Here is a 25,826-nt window from a genome sequence, read left to right on the forward strand (position 1 = left end):
AAACAGATGAGGGAGAAAGCATGCTTTCCTAAGCTAATCAATAGAATTCAAAACTTTGTTCTGGAGAATTTTTCTCTTATTTTGATGGTTCAAAAAGACGTAATCTTCTATTAAAACTAACAAAATAGCATTAATCATATCCTACTGCAATGAGGTGTTAGTGAGTGAACTGAGCTTTTTTTTTTGCTAGAAATCAGATTAAAACTTAATCTCATTTCACACAATTTAATAAGAGTCAGACATTAATTTCTAGTAACTACTAACCTGAATCAGATATGAAGCAGAAACCTAGAGGAGAAAAGCTCTGTATAAAACATTCATGATAATGATAATTGGGATGATTTTTAAATGACACCGAGGTCATTCTGAAAGGTATAAACTTCTCCAAGTAAGGTAATTTTACTCCGTGGCCTATGACTACAAGAGTCAATTTACACAGTAAGTTCCAATTCACAAAAAGAAGCTATAATAATACAAGTTTTATTCAGATCTTTGTATCCCAATTGGTTAATCTCTTTAGAATTTGTTAGGTTTTGAAATATAATAGAGTACCTCATCCTTAGCAATAGCTAACTGCATTTCGGCATTTTGTCTTTTAATATTGTAGTACTGTACTTCTACTTCATGTGTTAACTGAAGCCATTTTTGAAGTGCATCTGGAACAGACCAGCTGCTTCGGAGTTCAAATTCTTTTTCAGCCTTTTTTAGAGCCATTCGAACCTGGAAGGGAGGGAGGAAGGAAAAGAGAAGGGGAGAGAGGGAACAGAAGGGATGGAGAGACGAAGAGAAGGGTTGGGGAAGATGGAGATGGAGAGAGAAAGAGAGAGAAATTTGTTTTTTTAAAAAAGATATCTAAATTAAGATACATCTTAAGAAATTAAGATTTCACCAAAATTAAGAGAAAAAGCAATTTTAATTGTGCTCCTTACAAACATCTTTTTAAAATCACAAAGGATAAAACAATGTATTTCTAACATTAAAACTAGAGCTGAAGTTTTTAAGTACATCTTAACCCACTAAGCAAAGCTGTAAAGCCAAAGGATAGAAGGGGCATATATCTTAGGTTGCATTAATTATTTTTTATATTTTATAACAGCCAGACTCAATGGAAAGAAGAAAATTCCAGACACATACACACTAAAACAGTTTACATTCTTCTCATAATGCATTTTGTGTTTATGGAGTAGACTATAAGTATCAAAAATACGGTGACTACCTGCCCTACTACCCCTTCTACTGTTTCCAGGAGGCACTACTGTATGCCATTTAACTATACATTCACTTTTTAAAGTAATGATACCATTTTTTGGAAGGTTTTCATGACGTCTTCTTTATGGTTAGTTACTGCTCACTGTTATAAGCACATCTGTCTGTTACAGTCTGTTTCACCCACTTCTACTTAATTCACTGCTTCTAACATACAAGTAGATAAATCAGCATTTGCAGACCATGTGTAACTTTCAAGAAAACAGATTCTGAGTGAGACTCTACTTGATTTTGCCAAGAGAAACTATGCATAGGCTTCAGTGTCAAAGTCTTCCTATGAGCTGCCCTTTAGGGGAGCCAGACAATAAATAGTTAGAAAACTAAAATGCTTAGTGTATCAGTTGGTATTAAATGTAAGGAAAGAACTCTTAATGAAAGCCTAAGAAAAGAACACAGAAAGAAGAAACAATCCATTCTAGATATGACTCACTTAAAAACTAGCAAGACCTCTCAAGCTAAAGATGTGTAAAGATACGTGACGGAATTATGAACACACACTCAACACCTTCGGACAAAGCCATGAATGCACTGTGGAGCATTCTGCTTCCGGAGCACCCTACCTGCAAATTATCTTTCTCAAAGCTAAGTAAGGCAACTAAAAACGCCACTCTTAAACTCACGTGCAGGAGAATGTTTGATCTGAACAAACACAACTTATTTAAATAAATCTTATTTATTTATTAAATTAAATAATATAAATTTAATTAATTAACTAATAAGGGTACTATACACAAGTTTCTTCTGATAAATAGAACAGCTGTCAGATACTGTAGGAAGAAAATTATGTTTGAGAAGCATTTTTTAAATCTCCAAAATTAGAAAAAAAAAATCACAGTGGGACACTAAGTACAGACATTAAAAAGTAAGGGCAAGATAGCACTTCCTCCACTTACTCACTAAAAACAAATCCTAAGCAACGTGTGCCTGACACATTTCACTGTGCAAAGCACTTGGGACAATACTGTGTTTAATAAAATGTCTGGCTAAGCTGTGTGGAGTCCCTCCTAATCTTTCAGGAAGAGAGAATCTGAGGTCAGGTCCTGTGACATGGAGCTCCATACAACACTATTAAGTGTAGGTCAGCAGGCCCTCTTTCTCACATGATCTTAAAGCTAAAATTTCTACACAATTTTCATTGGTGAGAAACTAAATAGAGAATCTATTTCAAATTTCACTCAAGTTTTCCTCTTTAATCATTAAGATTTTCCTTATTATGTTGATATATTTATTTCCCCTAGAAGAACTCAATAACACATTTAACACAGAATTAGTATATTTCTAGCATTAACTGAGGCTGAACAATGTTTTCACTGTCAAATAATGTTTCAAAATTTTGGAAATCCTGACCTTCCAATTACAGTAATTGTTTTAACTATTTTCTCTGCTATTATTTGTAAGTTTATCATTTGACCTAAATTCCAATCCTTAGTTTGAATTACACTGTTATTTATAGAGGAATGGATGTAGAAAAAAATGAGTAATTAAAAGCTTTTACAAATGAGGAATCCTTAAATTGTTTACAAATATAATTATTTACACAATGTTTGTGTCCTAGGAATAAAACAGCAATAAGTAAAAACATGGCATCACAGAAAGAAACACCCTAAATATCGGAAAACCTGGTTCTAGACCCAACTTTATGATTATTATCCTTGTGACCTTCACAAGTTCCTCACTTTCTGATCTGAGGTTTACTGTCTCATGTAGAATAGGCATAAACTATGATTGTCCTGCTGTGGTCTTCCTGAAACTTTAAGAACAAAATATGAAGCGGTACTATTATTCACCCCAAAGTTTTTGTTTTAGGGGAAAATGGCACCACTATACAGTGTATGTGCCAGACACTCCTGATCTGTAATTCTGAGAAGCTGATTACGTCCCACACCAGCTATAGTAATACTTCAAACTATGTGGAACTGTAGATTATATGACATGATATATAAATTAACTTCCCAGTGAAATTTACTTCTATAAACAAAACTTTTAATAGCAGTATGGGAAAATGTGGACTTTGGAATAAGATACACAAAATCTTGTCTTTGCCATGTAAGAGCTGTGTGAATTCAGGCAACTTATTTAACCTCTCTGCACGTCTCATCTATAAATGAGGATAGTATCTATTTATTGCGAGGATTAAAATTTATGAGCAAACCAGCTGTAATCTGAATAGCATAAACTTCTGGCACACAGTACATAACCGTTAAAACTGTGTTTCTTATTACTGTAATCATGTTGGACAGAGTTCTTCTTAAATACCGACTTAACTCCTTTAAACCAGCCCTTACTGACCCAGGATCTCATTAGGATTATTACGTTTGTACTAGGACGTATCATGGTGATCCTAAGGGCTACTGAGGTGTGCAATGTCTTTCTGCCAAAAACTTCAAATTAGAATGTTTGTGATTTGCGAATCCTTTTTGTAGGGTGTCTTCTCCCCCTCACTGTGAGACAATCACCTATAAAATTCTGCTGTCACTTTGTGTCTCTGTAGACAAATGACCACTACTGCTTTCTGATTTGTTCCTTCTTACCTATAAAGTGCAGAAAAATAGCTAGCAAGCTGTTTAGTTTAGTACTGGGAACAAACCAAGAGTTAGAAGTCTTGGTGGGAAAAGGCAGTGAGTTCTCACAGGAATAAAAGGCATAACATCGAATTCTTGGACACACTATAATTTTGGCTAAGACTTTTTCTTTCTTCTTTTGTTGTTGTTGTTAACTCCCTGGTTCTTTAGTACATTCTGTACAGATAAGGTTTGTCAGGTAAATAGGACCTGAACATAAAATACATGTAGGAGTTAACTTAAGAGAACAAACTCCTTACAGGGGAAAGATCCAACAAACAGATGCCAGGGGTATGAGGGAAACGAGAGCTAGCCACGAATAGAAGAGATGGTCGCGTTCAGGCAGACAATCCTACCAAAAATGACAATCCTGAAAACAGTAATGCACACTGAACGTTTTCTCATAAGTTGAAACTGAAACTCATTCATCACATAATTCTTATTCCTTATTTAGCACCTGGCTGAGAAGGCAACAGTGCACAAAGCACAGCAGAGGCAGGACACCAAGGTTCTTGCCCCGCTTTACAAGCGAGGCCCTCGGATCTTGGGCAAGCCTTCTCGCCTGCAGTTTCTTTAGCAGTAAAGAAAGGGTCGAAGTTAGAAGAAGGAGACGAGACAGATACAGAGACTGGAGTGACGTGTTTTGAAGATGAAGGAAGGGGCCATGAGCCAAGAAATGCAGGCAGCCTCTGGAAGCTGGAAAAGGCAAGGAAACAGATCCTCCCTAGAGCCTCCAGAGGAATGCAGCCCTGTGAACCTATTTTAAACTCTGTCTTAAGAACTGTAAGATAATAAATGTGTGTTGTTTCAAGCCACGAAGTCAGTGGTAATTTTTTATAGCAAGAACAGAAAACCAAAAGATCTGCCTACAACTAAATTCTGCCCCCCTTTCCTGAAGGACTATCTACGCCTGAAGGCTTTCATTCCACCCTGAGTAACTGCACGGTAGCAGGAGATACTGGAAAGGTTATCTGTAGACAACTCCAGAATTTTTAAGCAGATTATGTTCTAAAGCCCTGTAACAGGACATATAATAGAGATTTTTTACCTTGCAGAGAAGTTAACATTAGATATGCTTGACTAGGTTACAGCTGGAAACTGAAACATATCACAGATGTTAAATAAACACCTTAAATTCACTGGAGAGAATTAATATGGCACGAGATAAGATTTCATGAGTGAGTGAGCATGATGGTAACTTTATTTAAAATTATTAGTTTGTCATTTTGCTATATGGGCTTGGATCAATGCCAACAATATGAACAGATAATTCTTTTATTAACTAAGGAAGAATATACAATGACACTAAGCACTAAACAAAAACAAAACAACTCCTCAGAGTGGCACTACAACTGCCCTAACAAATACTTTTCGTGGGATGTAAATACCTGCTCCAATTCCTGTTCTGCGTATTGCCGTCTACTCAGTTCACATTCGGCTCCTTCCCTTAGCTCTCTCAGCCGACAGGCCTCCTCCTTTGCATAATTGATTTCATCCATCATTTTGCGCTCTAGATTTTGCTTTTCTACAGCAACATTTCTGTTTTCTTCCTGTGCCTTTTCAAGCCTTACAGAATAAAAATGAAAATTCCTCACCAAAGTTTCCAAAGTTTCATTTTTTCACGAAGAATAAATACATATCAAGCAGCAGAATCCGTGTTTCCATAAAATCACAGTACTTTCTATTAATCTTACATGTGAATACCAAAAATAGCAGGTAGCCCACTATACAGCTATATGGGTAATCCTGAGCTCAAAATACAGTGGTAGCAGGGAATCACTCCTCAGCAGAGACTTTTAAGAAATTATTATCTAAATCATATTAAAAATAAAACTTAACTACACATATTATTCCACCTATATTTATTTCCACTGATCTGTTCATTTATTCCCTAGTGCATTTCTTTAATATAAATCTGTAATTAGGACAACTTTTCTAAAAACACGAAATGAAGTGTACAGACATTACTGATGTAACAAACTAAATATAAGTGTGTAAGCCCATGCCCATATTACATTTTCACAAACTGTATTTGCCTACATAAATAAGACTCGTAGCTTTTTAAAACTTACTCACCTCTCTTGTAAGTCCATTAGGCTTTGCTCTGCAGTTTGTAGACTCTCTAAGTCTTTCATCATTTTTGCAACATGTTCTTTTGATGTCTTATTCTGTGTGTAAGCAAACCAGCACCCTCCAACACCAATTACTATAGAAACTGTGAGAATAAAATCCTTCATCCAGTTATGAGGCGGGCCTATGAAGAAAATTACAGATGATAAAATTCATCTTTAATAACAGAATCTTAAAACATAGAAGCATTTTTTAAAGTAGTATGCATCTAAAAACAAACAAATGTGAAAATGTCCCTCCCATAAGCAAGCTCTAGCCTTTTAAAAATTATTTCTTCAAATAATCAAAGTGCTTATTATAACACTCTGATACGCTAGAACTACCAGAGGGCACAGATAAACCCACATGCATGTGCCCGCCCCTGCTGGTGCAGGAGATAATAACAAAAGTCCTGGGAAGCCGTGAAAAAAGCAACAACACCTCCAATCATGTCCTCTGCGGGGTGAAAGGAGGCATAAAGAGTACTACCACCATCATCCCAACTGCTTTCTTTCAGTGGAGTTAGGGAGCTGTCATGCTTTGATACATACACTGGAAGCCTACTCGTTCACCAGAAGAGCATCTTCTCCAAGCAAGGAGTCATGTAACTAAATTAGTCAACGATTCTCAACTGAGGGTGACATCCCCCCGACAGTGGACAGTAACAAGTTTTGCTGGTCACAGTTGGGAGGGTGTACAGCGGATGGGGACGGTGTTACCGGTGTCCCGTGGGAACAGGCTAGGGGTGCTGCTAAATATCTAATCACGCACAAGACAGTAACCTTCCGGCCACGCTCTGCCAATAACAGAGAATTATCCAGGAATTATCCAGCCCCAAACGTGAAGTGCAGAGGTTGAGAAAGCAGAAGTTAAATGGTCATAACAAGTCATGCTTTAGGTGCCTATTTGCCAGAGAGATCTGGATTACTAGAAGTAAAGAACAGATCACCTTCTTTGCCCCTACGTAATTTCCAGCACTGTTTCCAAGGTAAGGAGTAAGGAGCCAGGGGCCTACTGTCTTCAGTGATACAAAACACGGAAATCACTAGTCAAATAATTTCCTAATTTATCCCTGACTCTTAAGACACACTAATTTTCAGAGGGCTCTCTGGAAGGGTACACAAAGATAACTAATAGGATATAACGTATTTGTTGCTCCAAAGAGCTATAGTTCACAGTGGAAAACGACCTAACTGCCCAGGCCTCCAGCAGGAAGACAGGTCGCATGAGTGATGAAATAAGGAGCTCTCTAGACGCGACAAGTTCCTGCGCTTCCTCGGGTTCGTGTACGCTTGCACAGTGTGATGGACAGCACGCTCCAGGCCAGAGACCCCCGGGGCTGCGTATCTCCAGAGCGCACACCTGCAGTGAGACAGGGGCACTGCAGAAGGCTAAAGTCTCGAAAGGATCTATCTTTTTTCTGCATCAGACTGAGAAGCTCAGCTTGAGTTCTCGTTTAAATATGAGTCCTGTTCAGGCCAAAACAGAATCACCAGAAATGACAATAACTAGACGGATAAGTCCCAAACTCTATACTAATGACCACAAACTGAAACAGATTTCAGTGAAAACTCCTTTAAAATATATCTCTGTTCATTTTACAATGTTAGTTTGTTATAAATTTAATTCCCGTGTTCCAACTGCAGGGCTCATGCACTCAAATAATAATTCTAAGACAAACACATTAAAAAGGTAATGCACCATTAACTTCACTGTTTGTTTATTAAAACATTTGTTTTCAACATTCTTTGAGACTAGTTTGGTTTCTTTTCAAATAATATAATACCGTTTTGGCTGAGAGGGTGATTTGTTCCCAGATTAATAAAATATAAATATCCCTGACCAAGTTGTATAGAGAGGCAAGTTTTAGAGCTTAATTCCTATTTTCACCAATCATCCCCATGAAAAAAATTAGAATCTCACGGAGGACAACCCCCAAGAGATTCAGTAGGAAACTCAGGGTGTCATCTGTGTGGAATGCCCGGCATTTCAGGAGGGTTCTGCTTCCTAGGGTTTGTAATTTCCAACAACAGTGCATTTCCACCACCTCTCACAAAGTGGAGTTCCAGCTGTTTCACCAGCTGCTCTCAGCCTGAGCCAAAAAAAAACCACCAGTACAGTCATGGAATCCATCCAACAGCTCCAGGAACCCTTTTTCAGCAGGCCACCCCCAAAACCATATCGCAGAAACCTGTAAGTCTCCTAGCTCCAAAAATTGAGGTAAAATAAACATTAATTTCCTACTTATCATCTGTGGAAGCCATCTTTCTTGTATTGATTTTGTTATTCCTTTTTGGCTTCTGAAAAATAGAACATAATTCCTCTAAAATGTGTACTCTTCAAACACTTCCCCCAAAGCTTTTTAGAATTTGAAATTAAATATATTAAACTTCCTTTCTGAAAAAAGTATTCCTGTCAAAAGTAAAGAAATACAAGGCTTATTTTCCTTACAATTATGACATAATAATTTCTTAAATGTTTTTCTTCATCATAATCAAATAACATTCTCCACCTTGGGCTTTAGCCAGGACAGTCTATTACCATGTAAAATTGCAAGTGGATCTCTGCTTTTGATCTGTATCTAGAAAATCCTTTTCTTGGTGATAAATGAAATCAAGTTAGGATGTATTACTCTGTGCCAAGGATATGGCTACACTGTATCATTTTTTAAAGGAATCCTTCAGTGAATATCCAACTATAATAATATCAACATTAAAACTGTTACAAAGATCTAAATTTCTAAACCTAGAAATTTAATTCTAAATTATCAACACAGTTTTTTTTACAACTTTTTACATCAGTAACCTGCTTGGAAATTTCACACTCCACATTTCAATGACAGAAAATCTCACCCTATTAATCTTTTTAAGATATATGACATTTCCTTTATAGCTAATAAATGGTTTTCTTAGTGTTTTTATCTTTCTTACTTTTTTCTTCTTTAAATAACAAATATATGATCTGATTATTCCTTTGCATCAGACTCTGAAAGAGAATACTAACGTGTCAGAGGTCCAAACAAAACCACATCCAGTGCCTTGAGCTGAAGTTTTTGCCTGTGACTCCGATCGCTGATTTTCAACTGGGAGCTCATAAATGAAGGTTCATGCACTGCTATCCTGTTTATTTAAAAAAAAAAAAAAATACGTACATATTAAATAAAAATATTTCTAGTATGTAAACTTAAATACGTTAACATGTAATACTTTGCATTTTAGTGATGACTGCTGGAGGAGCTCATCCATGTGATGTAATACTTTATTAACATGTATCAAAACCTTTCCAGTGCAAACTCAGCTGTACGTCAATTATTCATTTGTTATGTTGATGTTTTTGTTTTCTAAGGTTCCTTTGTTTCTAAGGTTCCCTTATGCTATAGTTCACTAGGGCATAGAAATTTATCAACTGCAGAAGTATTTTACAACAATTAATTACCTCCGGCATTTTACTATCATTTCACAGAGAACAAGAAAATTACAAGTGATTTACTTAACATCAATAGCAGACTTCAGAGTATAGCTCTCAATTTAGATTGTATCACTTTTCTTTAAAAGTATCTAAAAAACCTATACCTTTACATTCTAATACATAAACTGTTTAAAAATTAAACAAAGTCCACTGAAGTCATAAATGAGAGTAAGAAGTCCTCACAGCTGGGGAAGAAAAGGGAGGGATTTATGTAATAAAAAGTACTGAACCATTTCACCAGCAATGAAGAAAGAAACCACGTAAGGGGCCAAGAGGCACAGGTGAAATAAGGAAATAAAATCACTTTGTTTTGAACTTCAAATCTAAGTAGCCCAGGTAGCCCAGTCACCAACTAAGATTTCTTAACAACCAAATATGATGCCAATAAAGATCTTGTAACACCAAGTCTAATAATAATAATAAAATTGTTAATACCAATGACAATAAAAACAAGCATGTACTATATGCCGGGTCCTGTATCAAGAGCTTAGTCAAAATTCAAGAAAACCTCTAACATATATATAAAATTCCCATTTTATAAATGAGGAAACTAAGGTAGGGAGAGATTAAGTAACTTGCCCAAGGCTGCATAATTAGTAAGAGGTAGGGCAGGGATTCACATCCAAATGTATGTGATTCCAACGACTGTACTCTGAACCACTACGTTTTATTTTGGAAGGTATCAAAACCTCTAAGGATGGAGAAGTTACAAAGCCTCCTATAACTGCTATAGGCTTCTATAAAACTTTACAGAGTAAAGAACTCTAATATTCCCTTTACAAAATGCCTTCCTTCTTCTCAGCAGGTCCCTTCTGTGTATGCTCCTGTTATACCTTTAATACGATAGTTAACAAACTGCTTGAAGCCAAAGCTGTCTTGTCTCGGTTTCCCCACACCTAGCATTATGCTTGGCAAAAGTAGATGCTTGATAAATGTTTGTATAATACATGAATGAATGCATGGATGGATGCATGAATGAATTAATAGCAACAATATCAACAGACTAAATTTAAGAAAGACAATGAGATGTAGTAAAAAGGATACCAAATAACAGTTTTATACAAAGTTCGGTATGAACCCAGAGGTGGAAGTGATTCTACCTGAGTGGGTGAGGATGTCAGGGAAGTTCACACAGGTCTGAAAGGAATGAGGAGGCATGTGTCAGGCGAAGAGAGCCTTAGTATAAGCTCTGGTAATAAGAATTTCAGAGTATAGAAAATCAGTAAAAAGCTTATGATAACCATGATAACTAACATAAAACTAACATAATTTTGGCTACTTACTGCAGATGTGACAATATTTTAATGTCACAGAAAGGAAACATAATGAATTGTTGTAGGCACGTGTACATCTGTAATGTGTAACACATTTTCTTATACCTTCTTATAAATTGCTCTTGTTTATCTACAGTTACCCTACAAAAAGTTCTGTAACTCACATCGTTGTTTAAGTTAATTGAGACTGGTCCTTTAAGTGGACTCATCTAAGTGCCATTACCATATAAAAGGGTCTTGATGAAGGGCATTCCAGTTTTCCTTTCTCCTCCACTCCAAAAGGCTCCAATGGGCTTACCTGGAAGCTGAACTTCTGTATTTATAACTTGTCTTTCCTAGTAACATGTTCACTATTTAAAAACATTGATCTTGATTAAGTGTGATGTTATTTCAACAATTCTCCTAGAATTTGACTTATTGCTGATAACCTCTACTTAACAAAAAGAAAAAAGTGGCTAGGGGCCCCTGGGTGGCACAGCGGTTAAGCGTCTGCCTTCGGCTCAGGGCGTGATCCCGGTGTTATGGGATCGAGCCCCACATCAGGCTCCTCTGCTATGAGCCTGCTTCTTCCTCTCCCACTCCCCCTGCTTGTGTTCCCTCTCTCGCTGGCTGTCTCTATTTCTGTCGAATAAATAAACAAAATCTTTAAAAAAAAGAAAAGAAAAGAAAAGAAAAGAAAAGAAAAGAAAAGAAAAGAAAAGAAAAGAAAATGGCTATAACATTCATTGCCCAAACACCAACCTATTTTGTTTCCTGTTGTCGTTGTACAAAGAAACTTCCAAAAAGACAACATAAGAAAAATACTATGAGTTCCTCATAACCAGGATAACATAGAACTCAAAATAAAAACCCATTTTAATGCTCTACTATCCTGTTTTAACTAAGAAACTTGTCTTATTTAAAAGCAAAAATTGGGGGCGCCTGCATGGCTCAGTCGGTTAAAGCATTGAACTCTTGATTTTGGCTCAAGTCATAATCTCAGGGTTGTGATATCGAACCCTGCATCGGGCTCTGTGCTAAGTGTGGAGCCTGCTTAAGAGTCTCTCTCTGCCCCTTTCCCCACACACCCTCCTTTTTCTCTCAAAAATAAATAAATAAATAAAAATAAAAGCAAAAACTGTATCTTACTTTTGTCTTCTTTCCAGCATCTAGTTACACCATGAACAACATAAAAGATACTCAATACACACTGTTGAGCTGACTCCTATTCCCATAATTTCATCATTATAGTCATGTACACAGTAAATTCAGAAATACTGATGTCAATGTTCAGAAAATATTTACAGGAGATATGAAAATTTTCAACTAGATCCAAAATCCAAAGTCCAAAGCAACAACAGCCACTTATTTAAATACAGTATGTAAGCAAATTGATTAGAAATACAACTGCACACTTCATCACATATAACAGTATGACAATAATAAGGGATTAGTCTTTTTTGATACAAGAAACATTTGAGAGAAGAATGGAAAATAATCTTTTAAGAGCCAGGTTTTGGTAGAACCAGTGCAAATTTTAACATTTAAATCTTTAAAAATTAATGGGGCGCCTGGGTGGCTCAGTGGGTTAAGCATCTGCCTTCGGTTCAGGTCATGATCCCGGGTTCCTGGGATGAAGCCCCGAGCCCCATGTAGGGCACCCTGCTCAGTGGGGAGTCCGCTTCTCCCTCTCTGTCTGCCCCTCCCCGTGCTCCTTCTCTCTCTCTCTCTCAAATAAATAAAATCTTTTAAAAAAAATCTTAAAAAATTAAGTTAACTAATGGAGATTTAGGAAATAAAATTTAGAAAACTATTAACAAATAATTCCAGATATCTAAGGGATAAACTGGCATCTTAGACTTTGGTGTAAGATCTATCTGAGTTCAAATGTTGAAATGGGCAAAATATTTAACTTCTCTATGATTTTTTTATCTGTAAAATGGGGATAATACATGCTTAACTTTAACCATGAAGCTTAAATGAGATAATGTAGAGTACCTCTATGTAATATACATTTTAAAATGGCTGTTATTATTTACATTTTGTTTATTAAACCTCATTTTTTTTTTGAGGTTTAACTTACGGCCACCAATACTGAGTGGTTATTGTTGTTATTAAAAGAATACAATTAAGAAGGATCTGTACATTAACCCATTCAAATAGGTTTTTCATAAAAGTCGATTCATATTCAATGAATATGTTTTCGTCATATTTACCACATGGTCAGAGGTTGGCCCTTCGATGTTACTAAAAAAGATGTAGTTGGCCTATCTTCTAATTCCCAAAATTACTTTCCTTGGGAATAAATTTTAAAAAGAGCTTGATTATTTAGACAAGAAAAATTGATTAGAACTTGCAAATTCACACCTTAAAAAAAATTAAAGAATTGATATATTTATATTTCCTTTGAGCCCTTAGCCACAGAGGTAATTTATAAATTTGGCACTGAAAATAACATCTCGCATGTAATTCTCCTTGAGTGAAAAAAAAATACATTTAGATAATAAAGACTCACCTGGGAAGCGTTGTTCCTTTGACATTATTATCTCTAAAATTCTTCTCATATTGGGGCAGTTCAACAAATTCTATCAACCACTGAAGTGTGTCCTCAAGGGTCCAATTATGAACTGCAAGAGATAAAAGGGGAAGACCTATTTTAAACACATCTGCTTTCAAAACTTATATCATTTACATATATATTTATATGTGTATACATTTGCACATGTATAAAATGACTATAATTTCAGAGGATGTTAACTGAATTTTTAATTCAATTGACAATGAAGTATAAAATGATATGTGGCATTCTATGAGAAGCTGAAAACAATGGAGACATACCTCCTACACTTAACTTATAATCTATGACAGAGAAAACATGAAAGAAAAAGAAAAATTGACAGGGTTATTTCTAAAATAAGCATCTATGTAAATTCAGGATGAAATAATTCATCATTTCTCTGGCTGTAGAAACACTTACTAAGACTTGTATCTAATCATTCTTGTATTTTGTCATCCATCCATATAATACTATAAACCTTCTGAGTATCAGGTTCCATCCGGAGCACTGGGAATATGGTAGTAAACAAGATGCATAAAGTCCTTGCCCTCATGGGAGAGGGGAGGAGCAATTTACAAGACAAGGAAGAAAAGTGAGGGAAATTTCAGACAGCGAGCTATTAAGTAAGAAAGGAAAGATGTCAGGATAGCCTCTGAGGAGCTATTACCTGAACTGAGAACCAAAACTTGCAAGAAGCCAACGCTGTGATGATCTGGGAGAAAAATATCCCAAACAGAAGGAAAAGCTAGTGTAAAGGCCTTACGACTGGAATGATTAGATGTGTTGGGGGGGAGGGGGGAGGAGTAAATAATCAATGTTTTAAAATCCATGTTTACCCCCCAATGTAGAGAACAGATTGTAAGAGACAAGAAGGAAAACAAAGAGCAATAAGGCCATTCCTTTACATAGCTGTCCAAACGCAAGGTTATTGCCTTGGACTATGGTGTTAGCAAAGGATATGGTGACAAGTGGTCAAATTTAGGGTATATTCCGGGGATAATCCTGTTAGATGTGCTCATGAAATGGATGAAGGTTGGTAGCTACAGGAAAGTGTTAAGAAAGAAGAAAGAAGAAAGAAGAACAGAGGGTGGTACCATTAACTGTGATAGGAAAGACTGGGGAAGAACAGACTGGGGAGGGAAGTAGGAGTGGGTGACAGAGATCAAAAGTTGTTTTTAGACATGTTATATTTGAAGTATGTATTAGATATTTAAGTGTAGATATACAGTAACTTCAGGAAGAGTGAGATTAGAAACAAAGATATAAAAATTGAGAGTCATCAGTATTCAAATAGTCTTTAGACTGAATGAGATCACCCAGGACAGTGGATTCTGGGAGACTGGCCCTAAATCATGAAGAAAATGACCAGTTATACCATCTCTTCTCTTATTTTGAATTAAACTCGTTATAATCATTTTTTCCTTTAAGCCTTATTTAAAAATAAACAAACGAACAAACACACCTCATGAAGCACTAACATGAAGTTAGGGGACCAAGATAGTAGCAGGACTGGATAGGAACCCAGACCAACTGACTGTAGGATCTGACTATGCTACTGCGAGAAAACTAGTATTAGATAGCAGTAGAAATATAAACCATTAAGACTGGGAGCGACTCAGACATTCCTGCTGCAAGAGTATGAAGGACAATGTTGAGATTAACCAAAGGGAAGGCTGCAAGTGTCCTTAAAATTAAGAGCTCCATATTGTCTGTATTTAATTTGAGGGTTTGGGAGCACAAAGTGCTTATAGGCCACAGAAAGGTCAAAGAAGAGTGAAGAAAACAAGTGAGCAATAAAAGCAGACCTGGGAATCCATCTGTGTATATATAAATCTGAGAAATATCTTTTTGATAAACTACAGAAAATTAAGAGTTCGCTTTAGCAAGCAAAGCTAATTTTTCACAATCTGCCTTTTTCGTTAAGTGCTCGTTAGAGAAAAACCTTAAATCACTAGAGAAAAAAGCTTAAATCACAAATGAAAAATTAGCAAAAATTCATTTAAAAATTATACATGGTAATTGATAATTTTCTATTGAGACAAAGCTCTATTTTAAAAATCTTCTCTCCTTCATGTGTTTCTGCCATAAGCTTGGACATGTGCCCGAGGCTGCTGTATCCATTTAGCCAAGTAACTTAGAATACCAGCCAAAGGTTCAGGCCCTCGGTGCTTTCCACTGAATTTAATATATTCAAAGTAGCCTTTTTTTCTCTTAAGTTTCTTCCCATTCAGCATGAACTGCACTGAGAATTGCTTGTCTTGATTGCCAAGAAACCAACAGTGCAGCTGCACCTCACACACCCACATAAAAATCTCAGCCAAGAAAACAGGATAAGATTCTCTCTGGCATTTCTATGGCTGTTCAACTGATCAACAACAAAAGTCCCTGATCTCAACACTCCAGCACATCAAAATATTCCCTCAACTCCCAATGAGCCAGGATAGAAAGGAAGAAAAATCAAATGAAAAAATACATATTTAAAGCGCCCAAGTCCTAATATTCCTCTACTCTGTAAACAGAACATTACAATGGTTCTAAAGTAATTTTCTTTACAATGAATCTTTAAAACAACAAAATTCTAACAAAGAGCACACAGCTTACTTCGGGAGGAGGTTCACTTCTTCCTGTGCCTTTTTGTTTCTTTGGTGATGCCTAGTAAATACCTTCACTTCTCATGAGCAGAACGTGTATTTTATATTAGCTTTCTCTGCTCCAAATATACTAGTTATCTTTCAATTCTTAGGAAAGATCATACTGTGTCCTTCCTCAGGGCCTTTGCACATGCTATTTCCTCAGTATGAGATTCTTTTCTCCATTGTTCTGACTCATCTTTGTCTATTTACTTTACTGAGATTCCCCTATCTCAGTTAACTTTAATTCCTCAAGGGAGGCTTCCCAAATATTGCTAACAGTCACAAATCACTCTGTACTTCTTAGGCATAGCATTTAACTCATTATAATTATTCATATGATTTATTGTATGATTATTATTTCAACATCTGTTTACTTCACCAATGCACATGCTTCTTGCCTCTATTCCTAATATATGGTACACAAAAGATGCTCAACAAATTATCTGTTGGATCCTCTTGAATAAATGAAATAGAACATGTTTAATTGGCAGGTACTGTGAAAAGCTATTTTCACACTTTAGTGAGGAGACCCAAATAAACAGAAATAGGAACCTGTCCATATAAGAAATCCTTGATGGCAATGGAATCACTCATTTAAGAATTACCTGGTTCCTCATCACCTGCCTCTCGTGGCTCTTTCACATGTACTATTGCTAAACAGCACTTCCACCAGAGGGCAGCCAGAGAAGGATATTGTATTTCTTCAAAACCTAGATTTCCCATCTGCAAAGCTATAGGAATGCAAATTTCTGTACTGCTAACTTATATTCTTCCTGCTGGAAATTGTGTCTGAGTGATTTTTGACATTTATTCCAAGGCCAACAGAAAGAACTCTGGCATAGAAAGAGACCTGATTCTTGTCCCAGCTGTGCCATGGATTCACTAGGACACGACAGCCAGGTGATTAACTGTGACTCAGTTTCTTAACACAGAGAAAGATAAAACTGATCTAGACCATCTTTAAAAATTCATTCAAAGTCTGATTCCATATAACAAACAAAAGTTGGTGTTTAAAATATTGCTACACTGCTAGCCTAGAAAGTAGATTATAAAATACTGATGAAGGAGAAGTAACTCTGAAAACTTTCAGGACAGAAACAAAAACTGCTGCTAATGTTTATTACGTGTGTATTGAACACCAAGAGATTTGCAAACATTATTTCAAATACTCATCACAACAACCCATTGAAGTAGGTACCTTGATTATCACCACTGAACTTAAAAGTCTACGAAGATGAAGTTCTTAATTAGACATAACAGATTAGCAAATGATACACCAGGTTTCAGACCAAGTTTATTTCTAGACTTGTGAACCACTGTGCAATAAATTACCTTTTTAGTTAGGTAAGTGGTCCCAATAATCAAATTAAGCAATACAAGTAGACAGTTTATGCTCCGGTCATACCTCCAGCCATATCCGCAGCTTTCTGAATGTACCACATTCCCCCACGCCACTCCTTCAACCTGGAATGGCTTTCTCTTCTTCTTCCTTCTCTGCCGGGCATGTTTCTTCCTTGGCCTTTAAGACTTAGATCAGGAAGTCCCTCGTCCACAAAGTTTCCCCTATCCATCCATTTTCCTCTGTGCCCCCGATCACATGTACATCTATATGCCACAGGATGGGTCACATACTCTCATGTAGTTGCCCATACCTATCTTCCTCTCTGGGTGAGGAGTTCCTAGAAGGCAGGAATTTGTGGGTTTTTTTCACCTAACAACAGTGGCTGTTAACACCAAAAAGCCACATTCCTTTGATACAGGATTTTACATTTTATTAGACTCTTTCACTTACATTCTCATTAAACTTCTCCATGCCTCCTGATTTAGAACAACTCACTGTTTAAAACTTAAAACACATTTTCTCTTAGAAACTAACCTTCTAGACACATAGTACTAACAGTAATACAAGAGTTGTTTATATACGAGCAATCTGCTATAGGTAATTGCATTAATGGACTTGGGATTCCACTACAGAATCAAGGACACATTGTGGCCTACCAAGGGCCTGGAAGTAGTAACACAATAGCTCAATAGAGCTATGCCAGTTCTTCAACATGGGGTGACTCCTGGGACTTAGAAAAGCCTAAATGACAAGATTTCTAAGAGCCAGGGGACTCAGAGCTGGGGCAGGGCTCTGGCACAAAGGAGGTGGTGGGGAACAGGAAAGAGCAGGGATGGGATGGTGAGTAGAACCAAATCTTCAGGAGATGAGTGGGTGTGGAGATGTAGGATGTGTGGGGGCACACGTTTAAGGATTTTCACAGGAACAGAGGCAAGATAAGGATTCTCCTTTTCATTATCCCTCCCCCTTGCTGCTCTCAACAGGGCTATTTCTGTCATAGGGAATGAAGTTCCTGATTCCACACCAAAACAGCTTCCCTCTCTTCCCCTTCCTCCTTGGAAGTGTCAGTCCCACCACCATGTAATTATTTTGGATCAGCACTTGAAAAAGAGGAAAAATGATAACTGGACCTAAGGGGAGAAAAGCTTTTAGACAGCAGGAGGATTTGTAGTAATGGGGAGAATGACAAGATAGGAAGGGCTAGAAATAGCCAGCAACTGAGAGAGAAGCTAGCGTTCCTGTGGCCACCCAGCTGAAACAGCCTTCTAAAAGAAACAACATGAATCATGCATAGGTGCGTCCTCATGTACAAACTGGTTATAAGTAGAAGAAACACTGCAACTGAAAGTGATCTCCCCCCTCCATTTCTGTAATACTTAGTATTTCTACCAAATAGCACATTATACGTGCTGCCTTATTTCCTAACTACATCTTCTGTCCTTACTATACTGTAATCTTCTATAAGGCAGGAACTATGGAGCCCAAGATAAAGTTGCCATTTAAATATTAGCTGTAAGTATAACTGATGTTTTTCTTCCCTAAAGATGTTTTGTTGTTTTTAATTGGGTCTACTGGTTATACCATACCTATAGTTGTATAAAAGACAAAAAATACTGTTTTCATGAGATCACATTTCAAAGCAGCACTGGAGAATCCTTGACCGCAAATCCGAATTACAGAGACCTACAACATCCTGGAAGTTAGAAGGTGCTACTTGACAGCTATGTGTTTGACAGTAGGATGAGATGAGAATTTGTGTGCTTCCTGTCCACCCCTGCCTTAAGCAAATATGATATACACAAACCAGTGTGAAAGATACATGTCAGAAGATTAAGATATACATATTTACTTGCTCCTTTCATCTATAAAAGGCAATCTTATAAAACCAATGCACCCAGTGTACTTAGCCATATACTTGTATTAAGTTACAGGCCTAAAAATACAAAACAGCTTAGTGAAGTACCACCATATAAGTTTTCATCTGTTATATTTAATGTAAGTACATGCTGTCCTAAAAACCTTCAAAGATGATTTGTAAAATCACCTAAATACTATGATAAAAAACTGATTTCTAATTATAAGGCATTAGTGTGCACACAGAATATGTTTATAATAGCAGTAGCTAACATTATGTGAGCACATGGCAATTTCCAGTAACTAGGCTAAAGGCTTTACATGAATTATTTCATGAAATTCTTTCAAAACCGTATGAAGTAGGTTTTACAAGTAATATTATAATCCTGGTCCACAGATCAGGAAGTTGAGGCTCAGAGAGTGTGAGTAACTTGCCTAAATTCACACAAGTAATGAAGATAGGATTCAAAACTATGTCTGTTGACTTCAAAGCCCCAAATTCTAACCATTACACTCCTCCCTCCTCCCCCTCCTCTGCATGATGAAAACATTTCAAAATACAGCCAAAGTCACCATCAGCCATGTCAGAACTTGGATATAATATACGCATTATATTTATTCTTTATGCCATGTCTTAATAGCTCTCCTACTATTTTTTAAAAACTGCTATATCCTACTAAATTTATGGTAAAAAAAACTTGTTGAGGGTCGCCCTTAGTGGCTCAGCTGGTTAAGCATCTGCCTTTGTATCAGGTCATGATCCCAGGGTCTTGGGCTCCCTGCTCAGCGGGGAATCTGCTTCTCCCTCTCCCTCTGTGTGTGTGCGCTCTCTCTCTCTCTCTCTAATAAACAAACACACACACACTTGTTGGGGCACCTGGGTGGCTCAGTTGGGTTGAGCATCTGACTTGTGATTTTGGCTCAGGTCATGATCTCAGGTTCATGAAGTGGAGGCCCCATCAGGCTCCATGCTGGGAGTGGAGCCTGCCTGAGATTCTCTCTCCCTCTCCCCCCCCGCCTCTCTCCTACTCTAAAAACAAAACACACACACACACTTAAAAAAAAAAACAACACAAAACCCACACACATACACACACACACATACACTTGTAATGTTCTTAATGTTAAGAAAGCCAACGGAATAACAGTTTCTTTTGGCAAACTAATGTATTTTAGAAAAATCAACTTCTAATACCATAATATAGTACTGTAGAGTTAAATACAGTACAGTTCAATACACACTCACTACCTTCTATTAAAGCATGAAAACATCTTTCCAAGTACCAAAAGGTTTGGTAAAAAGGTCAAGGAGGAGAAAGAATAAACGTTATTTAAGAAAGCAACTACATTTAAAGTTGGCCATATAAAATGGTTATTGAAAGAAGTTCTACATTTTGCACCTTCTCTGACAAAGAAGCTAAAAACTATTTGTGGTTTAAAAAAAATCTGAATTAGGGGTGCCTGGGTGGCTCAGTTGTTAAGCGTCTGCCTTCGGCTCAGGGCGTGATCCCGGCATTCTGGGATTGAGCCCCGCATCAGGCTCCTCCGCTAGGAGCCTGCTTCTTCCTCTCCCACTCCCCCTGCTTGTGTTCCCTCTCTCGCTGGCTGGCTCTCTCTCTGTCAAATAAATAAATAAAATCTTTTAAAAAAAAAAATCTAAATTAGTGGCATACTTATATGAAGTACTATATTCTAAAATATAGGTGCACAGCAGTATTGACCACTTCTCTAAATTCAATTTCCCTATGAAATTTCAAGTAACTAAAGCCTCAGAAGGCCTCTTTACAGACAGACGTAACTTGTCACAGGAAAATGAAGTTAATCTAAGGTACAATACAGCAGGGCTTTGATGAAAAGCAACTTCAATTAAATGCCTAGAAACATTTAAAAATTACTTTTTAGAATACAAAAGTTGAAAAAGTGTAAAGACTTCCACATTTCGTCTTAACTCAGCTGGTTTAGAGACTCTGTGGTGTGACTTCTGAGTGGGGCTAGATGATCAGCTGCTCTGCAAGGTCCAGACGGGCTTATCTTTAGAACAGTGCCAGAATGTGAGCTCCTCATTTGCACGGTGCTCGGCGGGGCATGTCTCTGTAGCATGGACTAAATTCCTACAACATGCTATATTTGGACACCTAAAAGCCACACCCGAACTTGGGAAGTCCAGATATTAGTAGTTGTACCAAAGAGGAATAAATACACACACTTTGTCTCATGAGTTCCTTACCTTTCACCATGCAAGAATTACATGTAACTTTTAGGCACACTTCATAAATGTTGGCAAACGCCTGAACGTTCAGAACATAAAAATTACCAGGGTATTCGCTTCCCAAGAGTGGTACAATGGACGCTAAGGGAAGACTTTATTACTTTTTCTCTTGCAAACTGCAATCTTATTGTAATTACACAGGGTGTAGTATCAACCCCTAATGTCACAAAGATGATGAGGAATAACAAAGACATATCTTAAAAATAAAACTGGAGAAACACTGAGTCCTAAAATTATGGGACTCTTCTGAAGATTAATAAAAATGCATGTGGAAAGGACTCTAAGCAATGGTGAAACTACTTTACAAACTGTAAATTATTATCACAATAAAATAAGAATGTATCAGAAATTTTTTGTAATTAAGGAAATGCAAGGAATGCACTTGGAGTCAACAAACCAGTGGACTGAAGGGCCATAAAAAAACTAAATGTTTAATCGAGTTTTCCTAAATACCTCATTATTGTGTCATTAGAGGTATCACCTTAGGGACAGAGTGGCTGTATCTCTGGTTTTGCATTCTTTCATGTTACACTCAGCCCTCAGCTGCCCTTCTCCTTCTTCTTTTATTTATTTGTTTTTAAACGCTGAACTGAGAATAAAAGGAGCATTTCACATCAAATGAAGGTAAGTTCTTTAAGAGCAGACAATACTTCTTATTCACTTTTATATTCCCAACATTTTGTACAATGTCAAAAACACAGCCAGCACTAAATAAATGTGGAATGGCAGATATGTCTTAGGAACTCAATTAATGCTTGTTGGATGAGTGAATAGATGACAAAGTGATTCCATCAACCAAGGCTGCCAGGAAAATGTCACCTTCATTCGCTCCTTTTAGTGGCGTTTCTAGATACAGCAACAAACATTTTCAGAAGTATGACTAAGTTTCATAAAATGGAGCGGATATTGCTTTTCAAAGAATATGTTTAACAACAACAGAAATTCTACTTTTAAATGACAGCTTTACAAACATTTGCTTTAATTTTCTGCTATTAAAATTATTAAAAATGATCAATTTTTTTTCTCTTGGAACTTGAAAGTTTCTTCAAAAGATTTTCTCTACATGCAACTTGGGATTCTTTTATTCAGCAAATATTTACCGAGTTCACAGTAATTACGGCTGGGCACTGGATAAAAATAAATGCAAAACATCAGAGTCAAGAAATTATCACCAAGACTATCGGAAAGCTCGAAGTAAGAAAATGTACTGATTTTAAGAGGGAGTTCAACAAAAAATTAACACAAAAGCTGAGTTAATAAATACTTTCTTTCTAAAGGGTATTAAACTAAAGGCCAGCTAAAAATTGAGTTTTCACAGCTTGTCACACAACCTCCAGGTAGGAAAAGATACTACATTCGAAACTTATTAATCCTAGTTTCTTCTAGATAGAAAAATTCACCAACTTCAGTGACAGAAGCATTTTCAAGACTCAAGCAGTTTCTATCTGATCTGCAACTACATAAGCCTTTTTCTAGTACATTTGGCAGTTAGAAATCTAACAGTTCACAAATACTATTAGCTGCATTTACTTGGTAGATAACATTTTCCAACTATAGGTTTCATTTACTACATACAGTTGTGGTTTAACTAGTTACTACTGACAAAACGACTTTTAAGAAAAGTTCTCGTTTTGTGAGTACTGATACAATGGTTAAAACTTTAAAATACTAAATAACTTCCCCATTCGCAAGGACCCTTGTCAATAGAGTTATAAGAAGAAGGAAAAATGTGAATAATGTGCTTCAGTAATAAAAATACAGACTCACTGACAGAGTGTCACTGGAGAGCGCTCAGACTCATCTCCAAAGTTTCTTCTAATTCTCAAATTCATTTCGAAATCTTTCAATTGCCTGGCAGTGGCTAAATTCTATAAGAGGATGGGAAGATAGGCCAGTGGTGATCAGAGTCTACATAACAGGGACACGGTGGGGTGGCAGCTCTGTGAGGGCAGAGGTCTATACATGGCAGGCTCCTGGGTAAGGTAGCAGCCCAACAGAGCCAAGAGAGTGGCTATGTACAGGGGGACTGGCAAATAAGAAAATATACTGAAGATAACAAGTTTTTCATAATGAGTAAAAGCAGGTACAAGTAGGGAAAGGGTTTAAGCTAGAATTAACCCAGTAGTGTTATACTGGTAGCAGTATGAACTGGTATCAGATATCAGTGATACTCAAGACTTTTTAATATATAGAGAGAAATAAATATAAAGTGTGTGTTTCTTACCTGTTCACTGAGAAGTGAACACCTCAGTAGCAATGAGCATACCTAGTGCACAAATCACAGTTTCTAAATACAATCTCAACTAGTTGTAACCAGGAGTCCTTAAAGAAATGGTTGTTTCCAGGGCTAGGGCTGAGAAATAAAATGAGCCTGGAACATCTTTTTTGTGCCAGAAAGTAAGGAGGAGCTCAAAAGACGATGGAGAAATACATACAAAAGAATATAGAAGTCAGCCAGCTTGAAAGGCTTTCCACTAGCCAAATACGGAATAATCTGAGCATCAAAATAAGGAGAGCAACAAACTATAACCCACTGAATAAAGTAGAAATCCAAGAGTCCACACGGATATAAATGAGTATGTGCAGAAGATCAATCTTCAGATCATAAGATTCTGAGATTCACTATTTCTCTAATTTCCACTTTCAAGATACAGCTGTCATCTCCCCTACCATCTTCACAGGACAAGACGTTGATAAGACACTGTTTAAATCTCTTCCTTACAGTAGAATGCAACTAATAAATAGAAGGAATGATGTAACTAAAAAAATTACCACTTGGCAATCATCAGAGTTAATTAATTCAGGCAAGAAATATCCACAGACGCTAAAACTAGTGGGTGCAAGTGATATGAGGAAAATGCTTTTACAAAGTCTCCAAGTTTCTCTCCACAAAAAAATATTTACTAATTACAAAAAAGTAACTTTACAGTTAAAAAATATAGCAGACACCACCTTAATCAAGTGATCAAAGATAATACCATCAATAACCGAATAAATTAATGCCATCTGCTACTTAAAAAGATTTAATGAAAAGGATCATTTCTGTTAACAGTAAGACCCAAAATCCATTACCTGGATCTAATCATATGAAAACCTCAAACAAATCCTAATTTAGATACAATCTGTGAAATGTCACTCTTGTAAATTTCAAGCCTAAGACACAAAAATTCCAGGAAATACTATGGAATTGTTCCGAATTAAAGAAGACAGGACAACTGGATATAACTTGGATCCTTTGGCTATAAAGGTCATTATTAGGACAAATGGCAAAATTGGAATGAGGGCCTCTGGACAAAGTGTATGTGAGAATTTGTTCTGGTCCTGCAACTTTTCACAAAATTTGAAACTGTTTTCAGTTAAGACATTACAATTTTAAAAAGGAATCTTTCTAATTCTTGATCAGTTATGTAGGTAGAGTTCTAATAATTGCCGATTTTCTCTAGCACTTTGTAGCTTGTGTTTTTCTTCAATAAAGTATAGTAATCTTTTAACCCTAACAATGATAACTGCAAACACTAGGCCCTTAATAGCTATCAAGTATTGTTCTAAACTCTATAATTCATTAACTCATTTAATCCTCAACACAATCCTCTATGGTGGTAGTACTCTATGATTAGCTACATTTACAAATGGGGAAAGTTAGGAAACACACAGATTAAGGTACTTGTCCAAGGTCACAAATCTAGCTAAGTGTTATATAAAGAACTGAATTTCAGAGAACAATGCTCCTTGCTTCCTATTAATATACAGAAAAAGCAAAGACATTCACAATGACATGAAATTCATTTTTGAGAAAATATCACACAAATATTTCATTAAAAAACAAGGATCATAAGGGAAGGGAGGGAAAAACAAAATAGGATGAAATCAGAAAGGCAGGCAAGCCACAGACACAGAGACTCTTAACTATAGGAAACAAACTGAGGGTTGCTGGAGGGGAAGTGGGTGGGGGCGAGGGGGTAACTAGGTGATGAGCATTAAGACGAGCACTTGTTGGGGGACCTAGGTGGCTCAGTCGGTTAGACATCTGCCTTCAGCTCAGGTCATGATCTCACGGTCCTAGGACTGAGCCCGGCATCGGACTCCCGGCTCAACGGGGAGCCTGCTTCTCACTCTGCCCCTCCACCCTGCTTGTGCTCTCTCTCTCCCACTCTATCTCAAGTAAGTAAATAAAATCTTTAAAGGGGGGGCACTTGTTGGGATGAGCACTGGGTGTTATATGCAACTGATGAATCATCACTGAACTCTACCTCTGAAACTAATAATACACCATGTTAATTAATTGAATTTAAACAAAATTAAATTTAAAAAGATATGGAAAATGAAGACAGCACTGTAAACTACAAAACTACCATTTCTTATAGTAGCCTAAGTCACAAAGAAGTATTGCTTTTCCTAGAATTGATAAGAAGGTATTACCCATAACTACTTATAATCTAATAAAGCTCTTTTTGTAATTTCATAAAGGCATATCCTCCAAGACAATTAATTCTCTGGATGCCTTAATGAACTTT

General features: G+C 36.8%; 1 protein-coding gene across 4 annotated transcripts in view; it reads right to left on the reverse strand.

Moving 5' to 3' along the window:
* Positions 1-25,826, reverse strand: part of STIM2 (stromal interaction molecule 2) — a 138,458-nt gene that overhangs the window by 15,554 nt on the left and 97,078 nt on the right. For 3 of the 4 annotated variants that reach the window (XM_087864240.1, XM_045799275.2, XM_045799277.2), the window contains exons 4-9: positions 13,173-13,284; positions 8,940-9,055; positions 5,904-6,081; positions 5,216-5,393; positions 553-720; positions 265-288 (exon numbers count right to left, since the gene is read on the reverse strand). In XM_087864240.1, the coding sequence (XP_087720366.1) occupies positions 265-288; positions 553-720; positions 5,216-5,393; positions 5,904-6,081; positions 8,940-9,055; positions 13,173-13,284 (776 nt within the window). The remainder of the gene's footprint in view (positions 1-264; positions 289-552; positions 721-5,215; positions 5,394-5,903; positions 6,082-8,939; positions 9,056-13,172; positions 13,285-25,826) is intronic. The other variant, XM_045799276.2, reaches the window with a different exon arrangement.

Source organism: Ursus americanus, chromosome 8 (genome assembly GCF_024610735.1).
Source record: "Ursus americanus isolate L20-20 chromosome 8, mUrsAme1.1.p, whole genome shotgun sequence".
NCBI classification, from domain to species: Eukaryota; Metazoa; Chordata; class Mammalia; order Carnivora; family Ursidae; genus Ursus; species Ursus americanus.